Genomic DNA, 19,553 nt, shown 5'->3' on the forward strand with positions numbered 1-19,553 from the left:
TATATAATAATGCCTTGTATAAGAAATAGAGGTTGCAAGGTTGTTACTGTTATGAAGGATGCCAGTCAGGAGAAGTTGCACAAAGAATAAGATGCTCTTTTTCAGCAATCAGCAGACTAATCTGGAGAAAGTGGAAAGTGACTATTAGGAAAAGGTCACATTTTGGAAAGTAATAGTTTCCACAGTAGCTATGGATCTATCATTTTCCTACCTACCTTTAATCATTGTTAGACTGTGCTAGTTACAACCTGAGAAATTCCAGGAAGAAATAACACAGAATCAGCAGAATCAATGTAGCTCACTATCTGCATGCTCTAGCTGCATGCTCAGAGGCCGCTCAATGTTAATATGTTGACAGCTGAGAAACAGCCATAACAATGAACAGTTGGGCAGTGGGTGTGTGATGATATCTTTCAAAAACCACCATTTTTCACGCAGATCGAGAACAACGTTAAATCTCCTCAATGCAAAACAATGTACTGAAACAATAGTTTATCCAATCCTACAAGTCAATCCATGAATGTTGACTTTGCAGCAGACAATGCAAGACTGCACACTAGAATTACAGGGGTAAGACTTCAAGATAACAATGATGAGCTCTTGCACTGGTCATGTTATTTTCTTGTCTCATCAACCTCAACAAGCAAACCTTCATCAGTTAGTTACAGGAGTGGCTGGAACATAACACAGCACTCTATCAGAGGCTGATCAGGTCTGTGCATCAATGCTTCCATGATTGTGTTAAAGCACTTACAATTAATTTTGTCATGTTTATTTTGACAGTACATCACATTTTATAGTAAAAACTTACAAAAAAATAAAAAAGGTTTATTTGTGTTCACATTGCTGTGAAGTATTGCATTTCATTTGTACATCATACATTGTAGAGTGGGTACTTTGTGATATAAAGCCAGCAGAGATGATAAAATACTTAAAATATTTATTAATTATATTAACAACATTCCAGTTAAATTTGCAAGAAGAGAAACAGAGGTGTCCTAATTTTTTTCTAGTCCACTCACAGTAGATTGTATGTAATAAAATAAAAATAGAAAAGAACTTTGCAGGTAAGAGCAGTTTATCTCACTAAAATAACATTTACTGCTTTCCCAAAAGACTTCACAATCAAAGCCTTTGCTTTGTCATGTTTTTACTTGTTAAATATTTTTGTGGAAAAAATGGGATCAACTAAAACAATCTATAAGCAGAGGAAGAAAAATATTGTTATTCTGAAAAAAAAAACATTCTGCTTCAAAATCGCACAATTTCCAGATGATCTAATATTACCAGATTACATTTGCTCATATAAAACTGAGATTAAATCATAATGTTACATAGTGAGAGCCACTTTATCAATAAATTTGGCCAGTTTAATGTCCCTCTTTGAGAGTCCACCACAGTCATGAGTGGTCAGTGTTATCTGAACCTGAAAAAGGAGAAGAAAAGCAACAAAAAAGAGCAAATGAATTTAATCACAGTACTTTCTAAAACATGTGATAGCTCAAATAGAATAAGAGAGGTAAATTAAGAGCCCAAAAGATGTCCAGTCTTGCTGCTATTTTAATAAACGGGGGATTAATAACAGGATTTCTAACAATAAAGTCAGAGAGCCACACAATAATTCAGAGACTAAACTTGGAATCCAAAGGATTTTCTGAGGCCCGTTTTTCATGTCTACAAGTAGTCATTTTGAGTTAATAATGGATCATAAAATGAAACACAGCCTTCAGGATTAAGATATAAAATGTTTTCCATTAAATAAAAAACCCTACTGTATACAGTAGTCTTTAGCATAAGAACACATTTTAATATTTCTTCTGATAGTTATAATTTCAAAGAACAGTGAAAGCAATGTGCTTTTACAGAAATGAGGCATTTTATAAATAAAAATTTTACAAACATATTAGCTCATACGTTTACTGCATTGTCACACATTCACTTGTCAAAACTGAGAATTAAATGGTCAATGATTACTGTAATTACCTTGTTATAAACATTAAACCATTCTGGGTGGTGGTTCATTTTCTCAGCCTGTAAAGCCACTCGAGTCATGAATCCAAAAGCCTAATTAAGAAACAGAATAAGAAAAACTGAAAACAAAATAATTTTAATTGGGGTGAAAACGGTCAAAACAGTCAAATGTTTTCAATCAAGATTTTACTTTCCAAATGATTTTTAAATTTCATGTGCATACTTGGGCTATATTTTCAACATATGCAATATTAAGCATTAGAATTTATTAGACATTTATTGTTTTTTACTAAGTATAATGCATTTTTCATTATTTTCTGTCAAAACAATACTTTGTGGTGTTGGAAAGAACACCCTAGAGGTAATATAAAATTCATCTGCTTTAAAGTAACAGCTTTCTTTTTTTCCTGGTCTTAAATGTAATCTTAGAAAACAGCCTTTGTTTTAAACAAGTGCAATTTGTAAGCCTGTGGAAACCATGTTGCTTTGAAACAAAGTTACAATCTTCAAATTTCTGGTTACATATGCGATTACCAATCAGCTGCCATCCAGGGAGTCATTATGGTTATTTTAATTATCCACAAAGAAGAGTGAAATCCCTCACACACGTCCCCAACCATGAAAAATCAAGACCTGCTATTTCAGAGCAATTTCCCAGTGCAATCTCAATTAAGCCTCTAAATACTTCCTCAGCTAATTAAATAAACTGAAACACTATTGTTTATAAGCCATCATAGAGACCATATTTGTAGATTTGCCCGCCTTCAATCGTTATTAAACAGAATTACTTGAAGAGAAAATTATGTTTAGCCTTTAGTATGTTGTAACCAATTTCTAATCAGTTTTATTTTCATCCACGTGATGTAACACGAGCAGCAAGTTGACTTAATTGGTTATCAAGGAAGCCATCTCCTGATCAATTTAAGTAATTGCCATATTCCTGCAACTTGAGCCTGCCACCAATTTCAAACTAGTGTCTGCTTTTTTTCAACTTTGATTAAAAATAATAGCAATTATTATATAGCCAGCTATGCAGATCACTATCGAATGTTCATTCTGGTCTTTTCCAAATTCAGCAGTCAAAATTTACTACTTAATATACAGTATCAATGTGTTACTTATATGAATTAATAATTTTACTTAATGTATTCATTTTTCCTCATAAATTGGATTCATGATTCATTCTTTTTTACAGCAATCCTTTTAGTTAGTAAGTTTACCAATCTCTCCAATGCAAGGTTAGCTATTATTTAATTCACATCTCTTATGCCTGCAGAACAGAATTTATTGTGTAGCACCTTTTCTTGATCAATACAATCTGAAAGTGCTTAAAAAATTTTCCAGTAGAGCATAGTGCAAGAAAAGTGAAAGACAAACAAAAAGCAAAGTTGTTTATTTTGTTTCAATAAAAGATTAATTTAAGTTTAAAAAACTAAACCAAGCTTGCTAAGAGACCACGGATATTATTGTTATATGCCTTGCCTGTAACTGGAAAACAAATAACGAATGTCCAAAAACCATTGCCAGGTATATGAAAATGCATAATATAAAGGTGTGTCACAAACTGAAGAAGTTTACACTATGAAATCAATATCTAAAACAACTGTCACTTTAAAACAGACCTAAAGACTTTATGTTTTATGGGTTCAGCAGTTGTCAGCTTATTCCAAGATATTTTACTAATGCTGTGCTTTATGGCAACAAAAAAAGCACAAAGAGGCAGAATATTTACAAATGAGGGGGAGGTGCAGTTGTTGCCAGCTTTCAATGCTGCACTTGAACTGAGAACTTTCATCTTCAAACATTTTAGCAACCAGAGGTCAAAGATGCTCCCTTTCTGGTCCTTTGTTCATCTTCCATCATATGGAACATACTCCTTAAACCACAATAATTCACATCCTGTCAGGGCTGCGTAATTTGATGTAACATTACGCAGACCCGCGTCTCAAATAATCAGAAACACCTGACTGGCCAAAACAAGTGTTTCCCTTCGTACTGCTTTAAGGGCACTTTCTGGTTATTACCATATGATTGTCATAAAACACTGAATGAGACAATTTGACATTAGACTGGCACACCCACATTGCGGTGAAGTGAAAATACAGTTCTAGTTTCAAACACGTGCCTGTTATTTACAGATCAGTTTTTCACGGTGCGGGATAGAGCTTAAAAACGGATATCGTCTTGCCAAGGCTAAATGTATGCAGATTCACCAACCGCTCAGCTCCCCCAGCACTAATCTTTGAACATGGATCCAACAAGAACCCACAGTACCACAGTGAGGAGGGCGTCAGGACTTTCATAAAACTTTACAAGAAAAGGACGGCTGGATGGGAAAACAAATCCAACATGAAGTCATGTTTCGCAGTAACAACTGCCAGGCTACATCTGTGGTCCCCCACAAAGCTGACCATATAGTGATACAAATATTTTTTTTTTTCCATACAAAACACTTTTCCGGGCCACATTTTAAAATCTGAGCTATCAAATTACAGAGGGATCACTAATTATAAAGAAAAACAGACTGGCACCATTCAGCCTTAGGTAGGACTATGTTCTGCACTAGCCCTCCCTTTTGCGTAACTGTAGACGCAACAAGCTCCTACTCACCTGTGCTTACTCCTGGAGCAAGCTCTCCCTTTGAATCATCCAGTTTTGGTACCAGACCAAACTTATCTTTTTGTTACGGTTGTCTATTAAGTATTAAAACATCAACTTTCATGTCTGAACTTGAACAGAGCAGCTTTAACTCCAGGGACCGAGTAACACACAGCTTTTCAGAACGTTTCAACAGATTAGTTATTAGCTGTCCTTTTTGCTGCTGTGGGTGGGAGATTGTGTGCGAAGTTCTGTGGGAGTTACAACAGCACGGGACTGAAAATGTGGCTGCTTTCTATAAGCGACAGAACACTATACAACACTGAAGGCACTGTCAGTCATTTAGAAAATGGCCAGTGTAGGCATAGCCCCTGAGACCAGGCTTACTTCTACAACACCTTAGTTTAACATTAACACAGCAAATCATGCGGCTAGAACAGGCAGTTTCATCCCAAGATTTGTCTGAATGCCCCCTTAGGAGAACAAAATAGGAGAAAAGGTCTAAAAAAGTGTGTGCTAGGGATATTGAAAAACTTTGAAGTTATCCTTTAGAGCTGCTGCAGGGCCAGTTGTCTCTCAGGGTAAGAGAGAATCTCTAATCCCAGTAATGGTGCTTCCCTAAAGATGAGTGCATGCACATACACTTTAACCCTTTCCACTAGCAACCACTGTTAAGACACAAAAATCTGAGTGAACTTTGGACATGTCCTCAAAAACCAGCAAACAGAACATATTTCCAAACTCTCTGTAATTTAGAACCATTAAACACCTGCTGTCATTTAAGGTAATGTGGTCATGGTTTGAAGCAAGGGCAACAGTGAAATTAAGGTAAAACAGCTTCCACCAGTATACAATATTAGGACCTTGTCATTGTTAATACATTTAAATAAATCTGAAATTTCTACAGCCAAGAAAGCTACGAAAACATTTAAACTCTAGCATTCCACAGACCCAAAGGTAAAAACAAAGTATTCAAACATTTTCTTCACTTTTAATTCATGAGTCTTCAGTAGGCACAATAATGATCAATTCAACAGCTGTATAAATCATTCATTGCATTTTCTTATTTTAATTTTTTTTTGTGCACTCCCAGTTCCCCAGAAAAATAGGAGAATCACTCAAATTCAAATAGTAAAACATTTTACAGAACCCAAAGATTTTATTCTATTCTTAAAATGCTTATAATTTACATTTGAGATCAGTAATACAATACATAGAAATGTCCACCAAAGAAATGTTTGGAACAGAATCAGCAAATGTTGTTCCAGAAAAAGGATTTAAATGTTCAAAACTAATTATAAATGTCACTATTCAAAAGGGAAAATAATTTAAATTTACTTCACAACCTATTTAAAACTAGGACACATACTTCACTTGGCACAAAGATATGACTACTGGTTTTGTTATAACATACTAAGATTTCCACTTACTGCATTCAATTTGTCCTCATCAAGAAAAAAATATTTAAAAAAAACATTTTTGCTTATCCTTCTCTTGGCAGCTCTATATGGAATCCTGTCTTTCTTGCAAAGCTCTCTTCAGCTAGTTTCAAATAATAATTGGCAAAATACAAGCTCCCCCAAGAGGACCTGTAGGGAATGTCTCTTTTCTTGAGGAAGGGGATTTGTGACTCTCATTATAAACTCTGAGGGATCTAGTTTCCCCTAGTCCATCACTTTAGAGATAACTAGCAAATGGAAATCATCCAGCTTGTCACTCTTCATCTCAATCCCTTTTAAGAAAAGTACTAGGAAAAGTCTCCAAATGAAAGGAAAAAAACAGTGAAAATACATGAGAAGAAATGGCACAAGATGTCAAATTGGAACAACGTGAGTTTGCCTGCTTTTTCGTGAAACACAAACAAAATATCAAACTGTTAGGAATGATGGGACTGTTAGTGGTTTCTGAAGCAGATGAAACTTTTTATCTCATTTGATTGTTTGTGAGAGAAATCATTCTGATCGAAACCCAAATTGCTGCCAAACGGTCCTCTGGATTTTCTCATCTTAATCTGGTTTGACAAGGAAGGGTAAGAGGAGAGTTTTACTGCGAGAGGAGCAGATGGGAAAGGTCAGAGCCGAGTCCTCCACTTCAAACACGTGGAAGTGTAAAAACAGAGTACATTAGGGGCTAAAACAACTAACCACTGGATTAGCGGATGTCCGCTAAGTGGCCTTGAGATTTTGCCGTTTACATCTGTAAATCTGGAAGAAAAATACAAATTACAAATGGCATCACATGGCCAAGTCATAACATGTCATAGAGTTCTCTAGCTCTATTTAAAGCTACACACGTGTGATTTGAATGCATTTCCTGCACCGCCAGCACTTTAACATGAAGACATGGATATTCTGAAAGCTGAAGCTAAAAAGGATTTTTTTATAATTTTGCCATGAAAACCAGAGAATGTTTTTTTCCTTAAAGCTGCTTTGAGTGCAGCTATCTTTGAATAACTCGTTTTAGTACTTTCGTCAAATTGTGTTGTGAATAACTTACTGCACATCCAAGTGTATGGAGGATAAAGTTAAAAAAGAAAACGTCTCACTGAGCTCCTCAATCTTAAAATATCTCACTTAATTTGGTAATATAAAGCAATTTAACAAATCTGGAATAAAAAAAAACATTAGAGACCTTCCCAAGAAAAAAAATGCAATTAAATGTATATATGAATGCATTTAACACCACAAGCTTTGTCCAAATTTCTGTTTTTAGATAAACCAAACTGTTAAATAATCCTAAGAATGTCTTTACACAAACTAGACAATCCCCTTTTGGTTTCTCTTGAAGGTCAAACAACTGACTGGAGCTACACCTGCAACCAATCAGCAGTCAGAGAGACTGAGCAGAGTCACACGATAGATGCTTTTGCCACGAATACGCCTGTTTCCGACACTAATGCAGCCAGCCATCTCTCTCCTGACCTCACGGAAACAAATCAAATTCAACAGCTGCTAAGTGTGCAGGGCAAAAGCTGGCCTATACATTAAGTATATAATGTGAAGTATGAGACAAACATATGAGAGATCTTTGAATGCTCTTTGTGGGGTAATTAATCATGGCACTCATGGAGGAGTTTGACAAAACCAATCAAGAGTACCTTATAAATTTGTTACAGTGCAACAAATACTGGTAGTAGGGAGAAACAAACTTTGTGTCTACAAAGAAGGCGGCACAGGTGTTACTTGTAAATTTTACACATCTGGTCAACTTTGCAAACTCCCAGTAGATGTCCAACTAGGTTTTTCAAAACTCCACAACCTAAAGTTTCCAAGAGCATTTGAATCAAATGTATGACCATGCATGATCTTTTCAACATGTAGTTATTTCACGTAACTTTTTTTCTGCTTTGATTAATCTTTTTATTCATTTCAGTACTTTTTTATTGCCAGTGTTGGTTTTCATTCCTGCCTTCCTGTCAATTTAACAGTGGCTTTCAAAACAATACTTTAAAACCAGGTTAGCGCAGCAGTAAAGAAAGTGACCTTGTCAAATGCCACTGGTGGTAAAAATATTGTCACTTAATGCTTAAATTCAAAAACACACACAGCATAACAGAAGACTTAACTGATAGAATTAAAACACAAAATTTAGGCTTGGTGTTATGTTTCAGGTTGGCACGACCTGAGGTATAATTTTTTTTTTAATGATACAATCAGTACTACTCGTAAGCTGAACCAGCAGGGGACTGAAGGTACTGTACAATCTAACAAGTATAACACACCAACTTTGGGCTCTCAAAACTAAGAAATCCATGGGACAAGTGAGGAGGAAATAACTGACTGCATGGCTGGTGAACCTGCCAGGGACCCACCAGAGGAAAGAGTTCATACACCAGCTCAGGATGTCCTGTCGATCACAGAATACCTGATTGAAGGATTTGAAGTTCATTTCTTTGTACAGGGCATCCCGGTCTTCCACTTCCACCCAACCTGTGGCTTTCAGCTCTAGCAGCAGCTGTTCCCTCTCTCCTGGCGACAACCACTGGGAATCGGAGGCCTGGAAAAGAAGGGATGGCCGCTCTTTTCAGGAATTTGCTGCTCGCTCGAGTAAAGCATTCTTTTCTTCCGTGCCGTACGGAGGGACTCACACACGATATGACTGAATCAATTATTTCGCCTCTCTGGAAGGAAGAAAAGGCCTGCATTTGCCTGGTCTCAGCCTAAATTACAAAACCACTTTTAAAACAAAACGATCTGTGAAGCATTCCTCTAACCTCTACCACAATTAAGACAGTTCATTTTGGGTTGTACAAATATAATCCAGTGTTATGTGACTCCTCATCATTATAAGTAACTTTTTATCCTTAAATTCTTCATAAAAGTGGGGACCCCATAAGAACCTATTGGCTTGTTGCGCCCTCTGCTGGGGGAACATTCCAATTCCTACATATTCCAACTGACTGACTACTTTTTTACATTTTCCTGTAAGACTGTGTTGTAATTGACTCTTTGCTCAAATGTGATACGCTGGGCACAAACCGCAAAGGTCTTTGCACTGAGTATAAACAAGTTTTCTGATCGTAAAAACACAATGGGGCCTACGTAGAAATACTGGAAATCTTCAAAAATCTACTGTACAGTGCCCATAAAAAATACTAAACCCACTCTTTTTTAAAACCTGGATGCCCTGTCCTAATGTGAGAAATAAGCAATTAAAGGATGTTGACTTCAGATTCAATAACTAGAAAATGAATCTTGGATCATCTTCTAGCGCAGCTGTCCCACAAACAGGAGAGCACTCTGTTTTTAAAGTAAGTTAAAGTAAGATCAGTTGCATGCTCTCCCAGTGGGCACCACTGCACTACTTTCTCAATTGTTAATCAAACACGAGTCTCGTTTCTCAGACATTCTTTGGGGTCTGCTACCTTCTTGTCCTGTTCTAAAAAAAAAAAATACAGGCTTCAGGTGCAGTACAGTTGGCATTTGCAAAACAACCCTGTTGCCAGCAACACTGCGGCTAAGTGCATTCGGTCTCAGAAGAGGGTTAGCAGGAGGAGTGCCCTTCATATAATCTGATAAGCCATTGCAGCTGTGCAACCAGTGGCTTTTGTTTATGTGGCAAAGCATGAAGACTTAAGTTTTCAAGTGTGTTTGATTAACTAAGTGGGCAAACTATTAGGATTACAGCAACAAAAAATGATGTAAAATTTGAAAATAAAAAAATGATTGGATTTTGTATGTCTTTTTTTTTATTATTTAGCTGATATGGATTGCCAGACAGGCTACTTCACTGATATCTTTTTTTGTTAAAACACTTTCAAACTTTCCAGTAGGGGGCACCAAATGCCACAGTTAAAATAATACAGGCAGTCGCCGCTATTTACAGCTGCTTGGCAATAGTAACAGCTCTTTAACCACAAATAATCTATTTATTCTAGACGGCAAACTATAGTACTTGACAATGAATACAGAAAACTAAGCACTTACTCAATGTAAAGAGTGGTATAACCAAAACATTCTTTTATCTAAAAAACAAAACTAATAAATGCTTTTATAACCAGCATATAGAAGGTCATGCCAAATTTCTGAACAAGCCAGTTGAAATATAATTACTTAAAATATATTGTTTGTAGAAATGCATTAAGAATAAATTAAATGTGTTAATTTGTTCCCAATAAGGTCTTTCACCATCAAGTTAAATATGGAAGATTAGTTTTTGGTTTAGCTCTCCCCTGAGAGCTGCAATAGTACAGCTGCCTTACAAATACATTTGAGTTAATTTTAAATACTCTTGAGTAATGATTAATGACTCCAAGTCAATAATTATACCAGCATAATAAGAAGTTTATTGGCGTGAAGGATTTAAAGTGATGAGAAAAGATAGCAGTGTCATGTAATAATATAGATAATGTCTAGAGAGGAATTCTTATCATAAACTTTTTTATGTAACATTTAAATGTACATCTTATACTTAAAATTAGTGACAGCTTTGTGAATCACAGTACTGGAGTTGAGGACTGGGGAACTCAAAGGGAGAAAATAAGACTTTTTTGGTTAAGTACTTATATGATTGTACTGATGAATATGATATAATCGTTAATAATGTACATCATGCATTTCTTTCAAGACAACGTGCAGTATTCTCAGCACAGTGCCCCACAACTGCATTCCAGCAAGAGAAAAGTAGTTATTGTGTAAGGAAAAGCAGGAACCTGGCGTTTTCCCCTAGCCACGACAGCTGCATAATATCACGTTTAATAAATCACATTATAATAAAACCCTTTGATAACAAAGCGAGTTGTTTGCGTATTTTTACTTTTGAAATCTAGAGTGGGAGTGTCCCGTTTCATTTTGCAGAATGCTGCAAATTAAACTTAAAAGTTAAGAGTTATTTACGTAGGTTCTAACTGCGTAAACGTATACTAAAAAAAACTAAACGAATAACTGGATATTAGCAATATGGCTCACTAATGTACTTTGCTTTACTAATTCGTATCGATACCCTTTTATGTTACAGGCAAAGGTATTCGAGTAAAGCCCAAAAGTAAGGACATCCTTACCATTTTAGAAGACTGTCTGGAAAGAAGTGTGTTGCAAATCTTAAAAAACGTACCCTGAAATACAAATTTTGCCTTAGGCGTAAACATTAACAAACGCATAATTCTGCAGAGCATAGCTTGCAACACTTCATTTCCTACGAAGCGTATTCATGAACACTAGGACCCCCGTAACTGCCTCAGCAACTGCCTGAAAGAAAAAAATGTACGCACTTGGCGACGCACAAAAGGTAGAGTACTTCACTTTTTGTTTCTATTTACGCCAAAAAGAAACTATTAAAAACCTTAACATAACGACAATGGGAGTTGACATTTAACTGAATAATGAACCAAGGACGAACCATAAAGTTTACAAATTAAAGCTTCCTGTCAAATATAAATAAAATATAATATTATAGAAGAAGCTGTTTATATAGGAGGTTTCACATCAGAAACGTGTGTTGATTGGGTGAGGAAGGGCTCTAATTCGTGAATGGGAACACTACAACCATTTCCGACCGGTATTCACAGATACTTACAAATGTTTTGTAACAAAATATACATAACAAAGCTACAAAAAAGAAAGAATTCGACCAATTCCTGTTATGTGGACACTAATTCATTGATCAAGGAATCTGATCTAGAATTTCCGGAGAACTGCCATCAACACCCCATCTTTTGCAAAAAGTAGTGTAAATGTATCAGATCAATAAAAGAACCAGGCTAGTCTGGTATAACCGCCAGGGTTGCTAGGTTTATTTAAAGCCGCAACACCTAAAGATCTGGAAGAAGTTATCAAACTGGTCCAATTAAGTCAACAGCAAGCTGATTTAGGTCATTAAGAACTTAGTTGGAATTAAAACCTACAGACACAGCAGCACTGCTGTTGGGACACCCTAATCTAATTGATCTAATTATGGCCTTACTTCCGGTGTTAACTGCACTAGTTTAACACCTTTCCCCAATTCTTCCGATGTTGGTGTTTTAGAGAAATCTATAAAACCATCCATGTGCAACCCTGATGTAAACCAATTCTACTGGAGTAAAGCCACATGTCTCTGTCCCAGCAGTAATGCCTCATCTCACACACACCAAATGCTTTGTATAAAAGCTTGTTTTGCAGGTCATCACTAAATATATCCATCCATTTTTAACCACTTCTTCCAAGTCAGGGTCATGGGGAAGCTGGAGCCTATCTTGGAAAATGATAGGCTCAAAGCAGGATGCTGTATCCTCAACTCCAGGCAGATACACACACTCATAGTAGGGCCAACTTTCCCAGAAGACAATTGACCTACTAATGTGTCTCTGTAGGAGGAAACCGAAGCAACCAAAGGAAGCCCCTACAAACCTGGGGAACATACAAACTCCACACATATAGCTCCCCAGGTCTGGAATTAAACTATGAGGCAGTTTGCAAGGTAGCAATGCTAACCAATGCACTACTGTGGTGTGCTTAATCCTCACTTTTTAAATGTATAGTGAACTGAGCTAGTTACAGAAGTGACATCCACCCCCACCCACCCCCCTTTGAAATCTAGATAGTGTAAAACTGTGCCTGGTCATTGTGTGGCGGACTTATCAGCCCCCAGGCGTGTGTGCTTATTCCATTACTCTACTTCTACACCCACGACTATACGGCCACACAACACCAACTCCATCATCAAGTTGCCGATGACACCACAGTTGTAGGTCTGATCACAGACAATGATGAGAGGGCCTATAGGGAGGAGGTCAATCTCCTTACAACATGGTGTGAAGACAACAACCTCACCCTCAACGTCAGCAAAACCAAGGAGCTGATCGTTGATTTCAGGAAACTGCAAAACGGTCATGCCCCTACCCACATCAACGGGACTGAAGTGGAAAGGGTCAGTAACTTAAAATTCCTTGGTGTCCATATCACCGAGGACCTCACATGGTCTCTCAAGGCCACTTGTCTGATTAAGAAAGCACAACAGTGCCTATACTTCCTAAGACAGTTGAAGAAGGCTAAGTTATGTCCCGAGGTCCTCACTAACTTTTACAGATGCACTACAGAAAGCACACTGACAGGTTGCATCACAGTGTGGTATGGCAACTGCAGTATTGCCGACTGCAAAGCCCTACAGCGGGTGGTGAAAACTGCCCAGTCCATCACTGGGGTTGCGTTCCCATCTATACAGGACATTTATGACAGACGGTGCTTGAGGAAAGCTCTAAGCATCATCAAAGACACCACAGCTACAGACTGTATGACCCTCTACCATCTAGAAAACGGTACCGGAGCATTCAGGTCTGGACTACCAGACTCAGAGACAGTTTTTACCTCCGCACTATCAAACTATTAAACTCCCAGCCTACAATCTGAACCTCACAGTGCCCTTCTTCCTTCCTTCTTACCAAAAACTCAAACACACATTGAAATCTACCTCTACCTTACATGTCAAAAAGCTCACTCCCCATAATTGTTCTATCCTTTATTTCATTCTGTTGATGCATGTTTTTGCACATCTGATGTTGTTTTGCACATTACCTGTTACCTTTTGTTGTTTTGCACACTGCCTGTTGTCTCTCTTTCTTTTATTATACAGTACAATTGTATTGTTGTTGTTTTTTTTGGACTACTTATCATCTGAGAGCTAGCTTAATAGCATTTCGTTATACCATATACCTGTATATGAGTACAATGACAATAAACTTGAACTTGAACTTGAGTGGAGCTGTGTGGGCTTGGATCTTGAATCCCAGGAAGGGCAAGGAGCACTACACACATCATCTTGGAACAAATGAACTGTGAATTATTAGATCAATAATTAGCAAGTGTCCCAAAACTGTCAAAACAGGGGATTATGGTGATTTCTCAATCAAACTGGATTGAGGCTCTCCAGAACAAGGATTCTCCAGGTGGTGCTGCAAATTTTTGGTGCTGGAGGGGAATCTCCATTACCTGTAAAGTGCTTTGAGTGGAGTGTTCAGAAATGTGCTATATTAGTGTAAGCAATTATTATTATTAATAATAATATTTAATTACATTGATTTTTGTTTCATTTCGGTTTTTAATTCCCCAGTCAATGTATTTAAGTTTCCAAGTAGTCCAACAGTAGACAGGTTTTTTTTGTAACAGCAAAACTGTTGTAAGCATATACCACAGTAGAGTTTATAAATACATAGTGCATGGATTAATTAACATAAAATGAATCTATATTTTAACCATTTTTGCTCAAGTTTGTTGAGCATTTTAGTAATTTACACCAAAATCACAATTTACAGTACATACATCCAGTTAAATTCTTAGCATTGACTATAAATAGGGGCTCAAGTATCAGTCCTGGTGCTCATGTTCCTGTCCTGGAATTAGCCATCGAATGCTGTCTGTCCGTAGTATTGCATAAGTAGTAAAAGAAGAGATAAAAAAGATGGAGAAAACAAGCAGCCAGTCAATGCTTTGAACAGGAATGCTTTGCAGGGGTCCTGCATGATCTTCTTCTGTTACCTCCTGTACTGGGTCAGCTTCAATACCTAAATATAGAATTCATAAGTGCATTAGCTCCTCACAAAGGCTGGAACAGATTTAAAACTATAATGTGGATAATCTGAATCAGTACAAGCAGTCCATGAAAGAAAAAAGCATAAAAGTCACATAATCCTAGAATCAAACAGTAACTAGATAATAAAGGGTAAACTAAAAATAGTATATTTCTTCATAAGAAATCAATGCCTGACATTTCTGAAGTCACCAACCTTTATGTGGATTCCTAAGGAATCCACTAAAGTCTGCTTCACTGCAGCAGACTTTAGTGCTATTGAAAAACAAATCAAATTATTCTTTTGATTAGTTTTTATTTTACTAATTTCATTTACTTTACTAATTTGGGAGCAGAAACTCTCGGACAAAGGAGTTCAATTGTGGATCGTGAAGGGTGATATGTCTGCAAGACTTCTTTACAACACTCCGACTTTACAGACAACTACCCTCTCATGTATAACCATTCTTATGTCTTTGGTTTAACTGAAGTAACCTAACACCTACAGACACACCAGCCCTCTAGGACAAGGACTGAACATATCTGGAATCAGTTCTTTTAACCTCTGCAAGATTTTTTCATAGTCAGGAATTAGCACCGTCACCCTTCTCCAGGCAATTTCCTTCTTGCAACATCTAAATTGGATCTTACTAATGTATTTGTGTCCTTCCCTTGACAACAGTTCTAAGCTTTTCAAAATGAAAAACACGTTCAAATGCTTTTCCAAAGTCCTACACTTAAAAAAAAAACAATTAAATTTTGTTCTCCTGCAGTTCTTACTGAAATTGGAAAAAGAAAGATGCTGCATGGTACACACCTGTCTGGTTAACTATGAAAGCCTTTAAAGTTCCTAGTGTCCGATCTGTCTGGTTAAACCTGGCCATTGGTTTAACCCCTTGGAAGAGAAGAATATTGGGAACAGCTACAGTCCCAAACCTTGTGGAGAGACTAAAAAAGAAGATGCATGTTAAAACAGCCAACGTACAGTGGCACATAAATACCAAATAGATAACAAAATAGCAGAGTAGCTGGCAGCAGTTTGGTAATTATACACATGGGATACACTAACTGTGTAAAAATATTTAGAAACATGACTGAATAGTAACTTAAAACAGCAGGTTTAGTGTTGATAGAATGTATCATTTCCTGCATGCAAATAACTATAATTAACAACTCATGGGCTCAGTAACTACACAATAAAAAACCCAGCTAAGCTTAATCAGAATTGTCTTCCACTAATTAAATAAAAAAGGTGAACTTACTAGTTGCCACCCAATGCTACTGTGGTATCAGTCAATGCAGTACTAGGGATATGAGGTCAATTGTTGAAGAAAGTTTTTTTTTAGTCATATTACAACCACTCGATGTGCAACTGACAAGTGTACTATTACATCTCAGCTCTACACAGGGAGGATAAGGAAGGACAGACACAGTCCAGTGCCTCACCCATCCATCAGAGCCAGTCATTGTATGACATGGGGCAAAATCCACTGCACCTGTCAGAAAGGACTGCATTCTCACACTGTGCACCCCGGACAAATGCAGGAGCTTCCATATTACCAGAAAGCTAAGAGCCCTCTCCAACCCCTACCAACCTCCCATGCTGATGCCCAGGACATCTGCTTCCAAGTGCAACCTTTACAGGTTGAGCCACTCTGTGGAGTTTTGGCGAGGTCAGTTCTTGCGCTCAAGTTATCACAACATTACTACAACTCTTCACATAAAATGTACACATAAGTAATAATTAATCACATAATGAATGTATCTTAATTTCTGCCAAAGACCACCTGCTGTGCTGCGAAGCGTCCAGGGCCAGGAAGTGGATGGCTGGAAACACCCGAGGCAACGCGTTGAAGTGAGGAGCCAGACTGGCAGAAAACTGGCACCAGGCTGTGTAGAACAAAACCACCGAGCATTCGCTGCTGTTGACATTCAGAAACTCCATCAGGTCCTGAATTTAAACAAAAAGGAACACAGTAACGTTTCTTCCTATATGTAGATAAATACTGCTCTGCTTCCTGGATAGTGGTTGATACTTTTTTTGGTACTTTCCATCCACTGACATTCAAGTTAAACTGATTTTTTTCTAATTAAGCAACGCTTTTCTTATAGCTAACACTGAAGGAGGCACATAACTCTAATTAGCCTTTTCCAGAAATTGCGATGAAATCCCCATTTTCCCTTTTAAGTTGTCCTTGCACTGTTATCGATGAACAAGAGACAAGATGTGCACAGACCTGTCTTCATATCCACCTCACTGTCCTATTCATTTTAAAAGTATATAGTTTTACCTGAGAGGCATTTAGAATGTGTACTGTGAGGTTATCCACCTCAGTCATGTTTCTTTTTTCACAGTTTACTTTAGGCGTCTTTGCAGTCTCGGTTGAATTTTGCTCCTCGGAGGTCGCTGCCTCCATGTGGACCATCTCCAGGGTTACCGGTGGCACGTCTTCCACGCTATTTTCGCCGGGGGACTCCTCCGCCGGTGGCTGGGCTGAAAGCAGCTCGTTCTCTTGGGACCCACATTTCCCATAGTCACAAGAGACCTGGGACCCTGTTCGGGCGGGTGTCGCGTCTGCAGGAATCAGCGACCGCAGCTCCGCCCGGCCAGGCGCTGCCTCTGTTCCCAGCATTGCGTCCGCGATCTCGGCGGTCTTGAACTGAACTGCCGTCGTCACCTCTGTCTCAGACTCACCGGCCGTGCCGATTCCCGTGTCGGATGCCAAATGTAATCCATCCGGAACTTCAAACTGAGAGGGGTCTTCTTCTTCTGTAAATATCGAAAATAAGGCTTTAGATACATTCATTGGTTTGTAATAATATTTACTTGCAACCTAGAAGAATACATACAAGATTTGTGTTTGCTATCAGATAAAACCAGTACTATCCGAACTCTTCATTTAATTAACTGTTAAAAGTAGAAAAAAATGAAATGAGCAATAGCTTGGGCAGACTTACTGATTCAGTTAGCCAGAACCGGAACGCTGTGATATCACATAAACTGACTTTAATTCGTAACTAAAGACTAGATAAAGGATATAGAGAATAAAGCATACGCATGCAAGTGATATTACTAAATCAATAAAAACACGTGTTCATGTTTTTAGTTAAATATTATGTCTGTGATAACTCTACAATCGAAAACCACTAACCTACGGCAAACACCTGTCGATGCTCAAACACGCAGAGTACAAAACATAAAGTATACATGAACCATACGGTGTTAACCGCCCAGCCCATCACAGGACGTCTTCTTGCTTTCTTGCAATTAATTTAAACAATATAAGTCATGGTTTCCTGTGCATGATGGAAAGACATTCCACTCAATTCTGTAAATAACCCCTTTTCTGTTTTACTTCCCGGTCAAAGGGGTTTGACTTGTTTTGTCAATCCGGAAGTTGTTTTGGTGACCTGTCAGTCACAAATCGAGGTCAAAAAACTATATCCTGGTTAGTCGTAAAACATTGTAAACACTTGTATTTAAGGTAAAGCGTTATTCAAAGATAAAGATTCATTTGTGGTAGGAGTAGCTTTCCTGAAATATCGCATAGTGTAGGAGTTAGTTTGGTTAAGCACGGTTCATTTGATAATGATATTAGCAGATATCATATACAGTGTTTGTCGTCCTGAATATCACGGTTTCCTGTATTACAGTGCACGTACCCATTCTAAGCAATATCTAAACTTTCAAAACGCAGTGAAAAAATACCAGACATACAGCAAGAGGTTGATTATGACTCCTAATGTAAAAAATGTCAGCGTTGCACAGGCGTTATAGTATTACAGGTAATACAGGAGTGTATCGGGACTCTCCTGTGATTGATAGCGTGTTGGAAATTGAGACGTTTTGTGAAGTGCTGCAATACGGCTAATATACAAAATAACCACATCACCCCCTTTTTTAATGAAGAATACCTGCTGGATTTGCTAGATCTATTTGTTGTGCATTTTCCCTATTTTATTAGACATTCAAAACAGTCGGTAACGCTGTATATAAAACTCTAGGACTACTGCAAACAAAATCCATATTTTTTCAACATAACCTCTGTCAAATGTGCACTTTCAAGAACTTGGGGATTAAATTAAAAATGTAGACCAATGTCGTACTTTCGACAGTTTTTTGCCGTTCATTCTTTCTGGACCGAGTTAAAAATGTTGAAACTGAGGAATTCCAGCAGCAGTCTAACATCTTTTTGCACTGCCTTCTACTGACTACAGAGAGCAGTGTTTTGCAATTATCAAATCCAAAGCACGGCAGTTTATTTAGATTTTATAAAAACAAATTATAGTGGATTGTACATTGTTTGGTAAAGTGAGGTTCTCGTCCAAGCCATTTATGTAAAATTGTTTTGTAAGGCGAATTAATTGTAGATATATCTGTACAGGTGCTTTTTTATTTAGTCAGAGCACCTACAGGAGTGAATTGATCTAGGCATATAAGAGATAGAGGCCATAAAAAAGGTGTGCAATTCATACTATGAAAGAATGAAACTTATAAGATGTAAAATGGAATGTGAATGATATAGAAAGTGTAGAGGACAACAGAAGTCAACAGTCATCTGGACGCAACATAGGGGTAATATTAATTATTCCGTGACAAATTGCTAATGCAACACTCATCCATAAAAGGATGAGAACACCAAACTAAAGTATTATAGACCGATATGTCTTACTTTATTCAAGGAAATGCACAGGACCAGTTTAAGAACTGGTTAATGGATGGGAAAAAAACAATGTGAATATTGATCATTGCAGTGTCTAGAAAAACATTTATAATTGGAGTAGAACATAGAATGATTTGAAGAATGTAACTAAATTCTAACAACGACCTAGATTATTGTACAATTAGGAAACCAGTTAAGTTTGCAGATGATACAAAAACAGGATGTTTAACAAATCCTGTAAATTACAAACTGATTATGATGGAATTTAACACTGAATTATATTTGATGTAGATATATGCAATGCTATATTCAGGGAGTAAAAACATAAAACTAAAATGT

At 37.4% G+C, this 19,553-nt stretch overlaps 2 protein-coding genes across 4 annotated transcripts; both read right to left on the reverse strand.

Moving 5' to 3' along the window:
• Positions 1-756: 756 nt before the first annotated feature.
• On the reverse strand, positions 757-11,242 carry LOC102692609 (pterin-4-alpha-carbinolamine dehydratase 2). Its single transcript, XM_006631778.3, has 4 exons — positions 11,069-11,242; positions 8,434-8,565; positions 1,984-2,064; positions 757-1,426 (listed from the first exon to the last, which is right to left on the reverse strand). The coding sequence occupies exons 1-4, from the start codon at positions 11,180-11,182 to the stop codon at positions 1,331-1,333; spliced, it is 423 nt and encodes a 140-aa protein (XP_006631841.3). The 5' UTR covers positions 11,183-11,242; the 3' UTR covers positions 757-1,330.
• Positions 11,243-14,062: 2,820 nt separating this feature from the next.
• Positions 14,063-17,913, reverse strand: txndc15 (thioredoxin domain containing 15). Of its 3 annotated transcripts, none has more exons than XM_069195927.1 (5): positions 17,770-17,913; positions 16,842-17,320; positions 16,338-16,501; positions 15,368-15,498; positions 14,063-14,545 (listed from the first exon to the last, which is right to left on the reverse strand). In XM_069195927.1, the coding sequence occupies exons 2-5, from the start codon at positions 17,181-17,183 to the stop codon at positions 14,349-14,351; spliced, it is 834 nt and encodes a 277-aa protein (XP_069052028.1). In that variant the 5' UTR covers positions 17,184-17,320; positions 17,770-17,913; the 3' UTR covers positions 14,063-14,348. The 3 variants fall into 3 exon arrangements, with proteins under 3 accessions (XP_069052028.1, XP_006631913.3, XP_015205012.2); XM_006631850.3 differs by having other exon boundaries at positions 17,703-17,913; XM_015349526.2 differs by lacking the exon at positions 17,770-17,913 and adding an exon at positions 17,509-17,616.
• Positions 17,914-19,553: the final 1,640 nt, after the last annotated feature.

The sequence above is a fragment of the Lepisosteus oculatus genome, chromosome 11 (assembly GCF_040954835.1).
Source record: "Lepisosteus oculatus isolate fLepOcu1 chromosome 11, fLepOcu1.hap2, whole genome shotgun sequence".
Classification (NCBI taxonomy): Eukaryota; Metazoa; Chordata; class Actinopteri; order Semionotiformes; family Lepisosteidae; genus Lepisosteus; species Lepisosteus oculatus.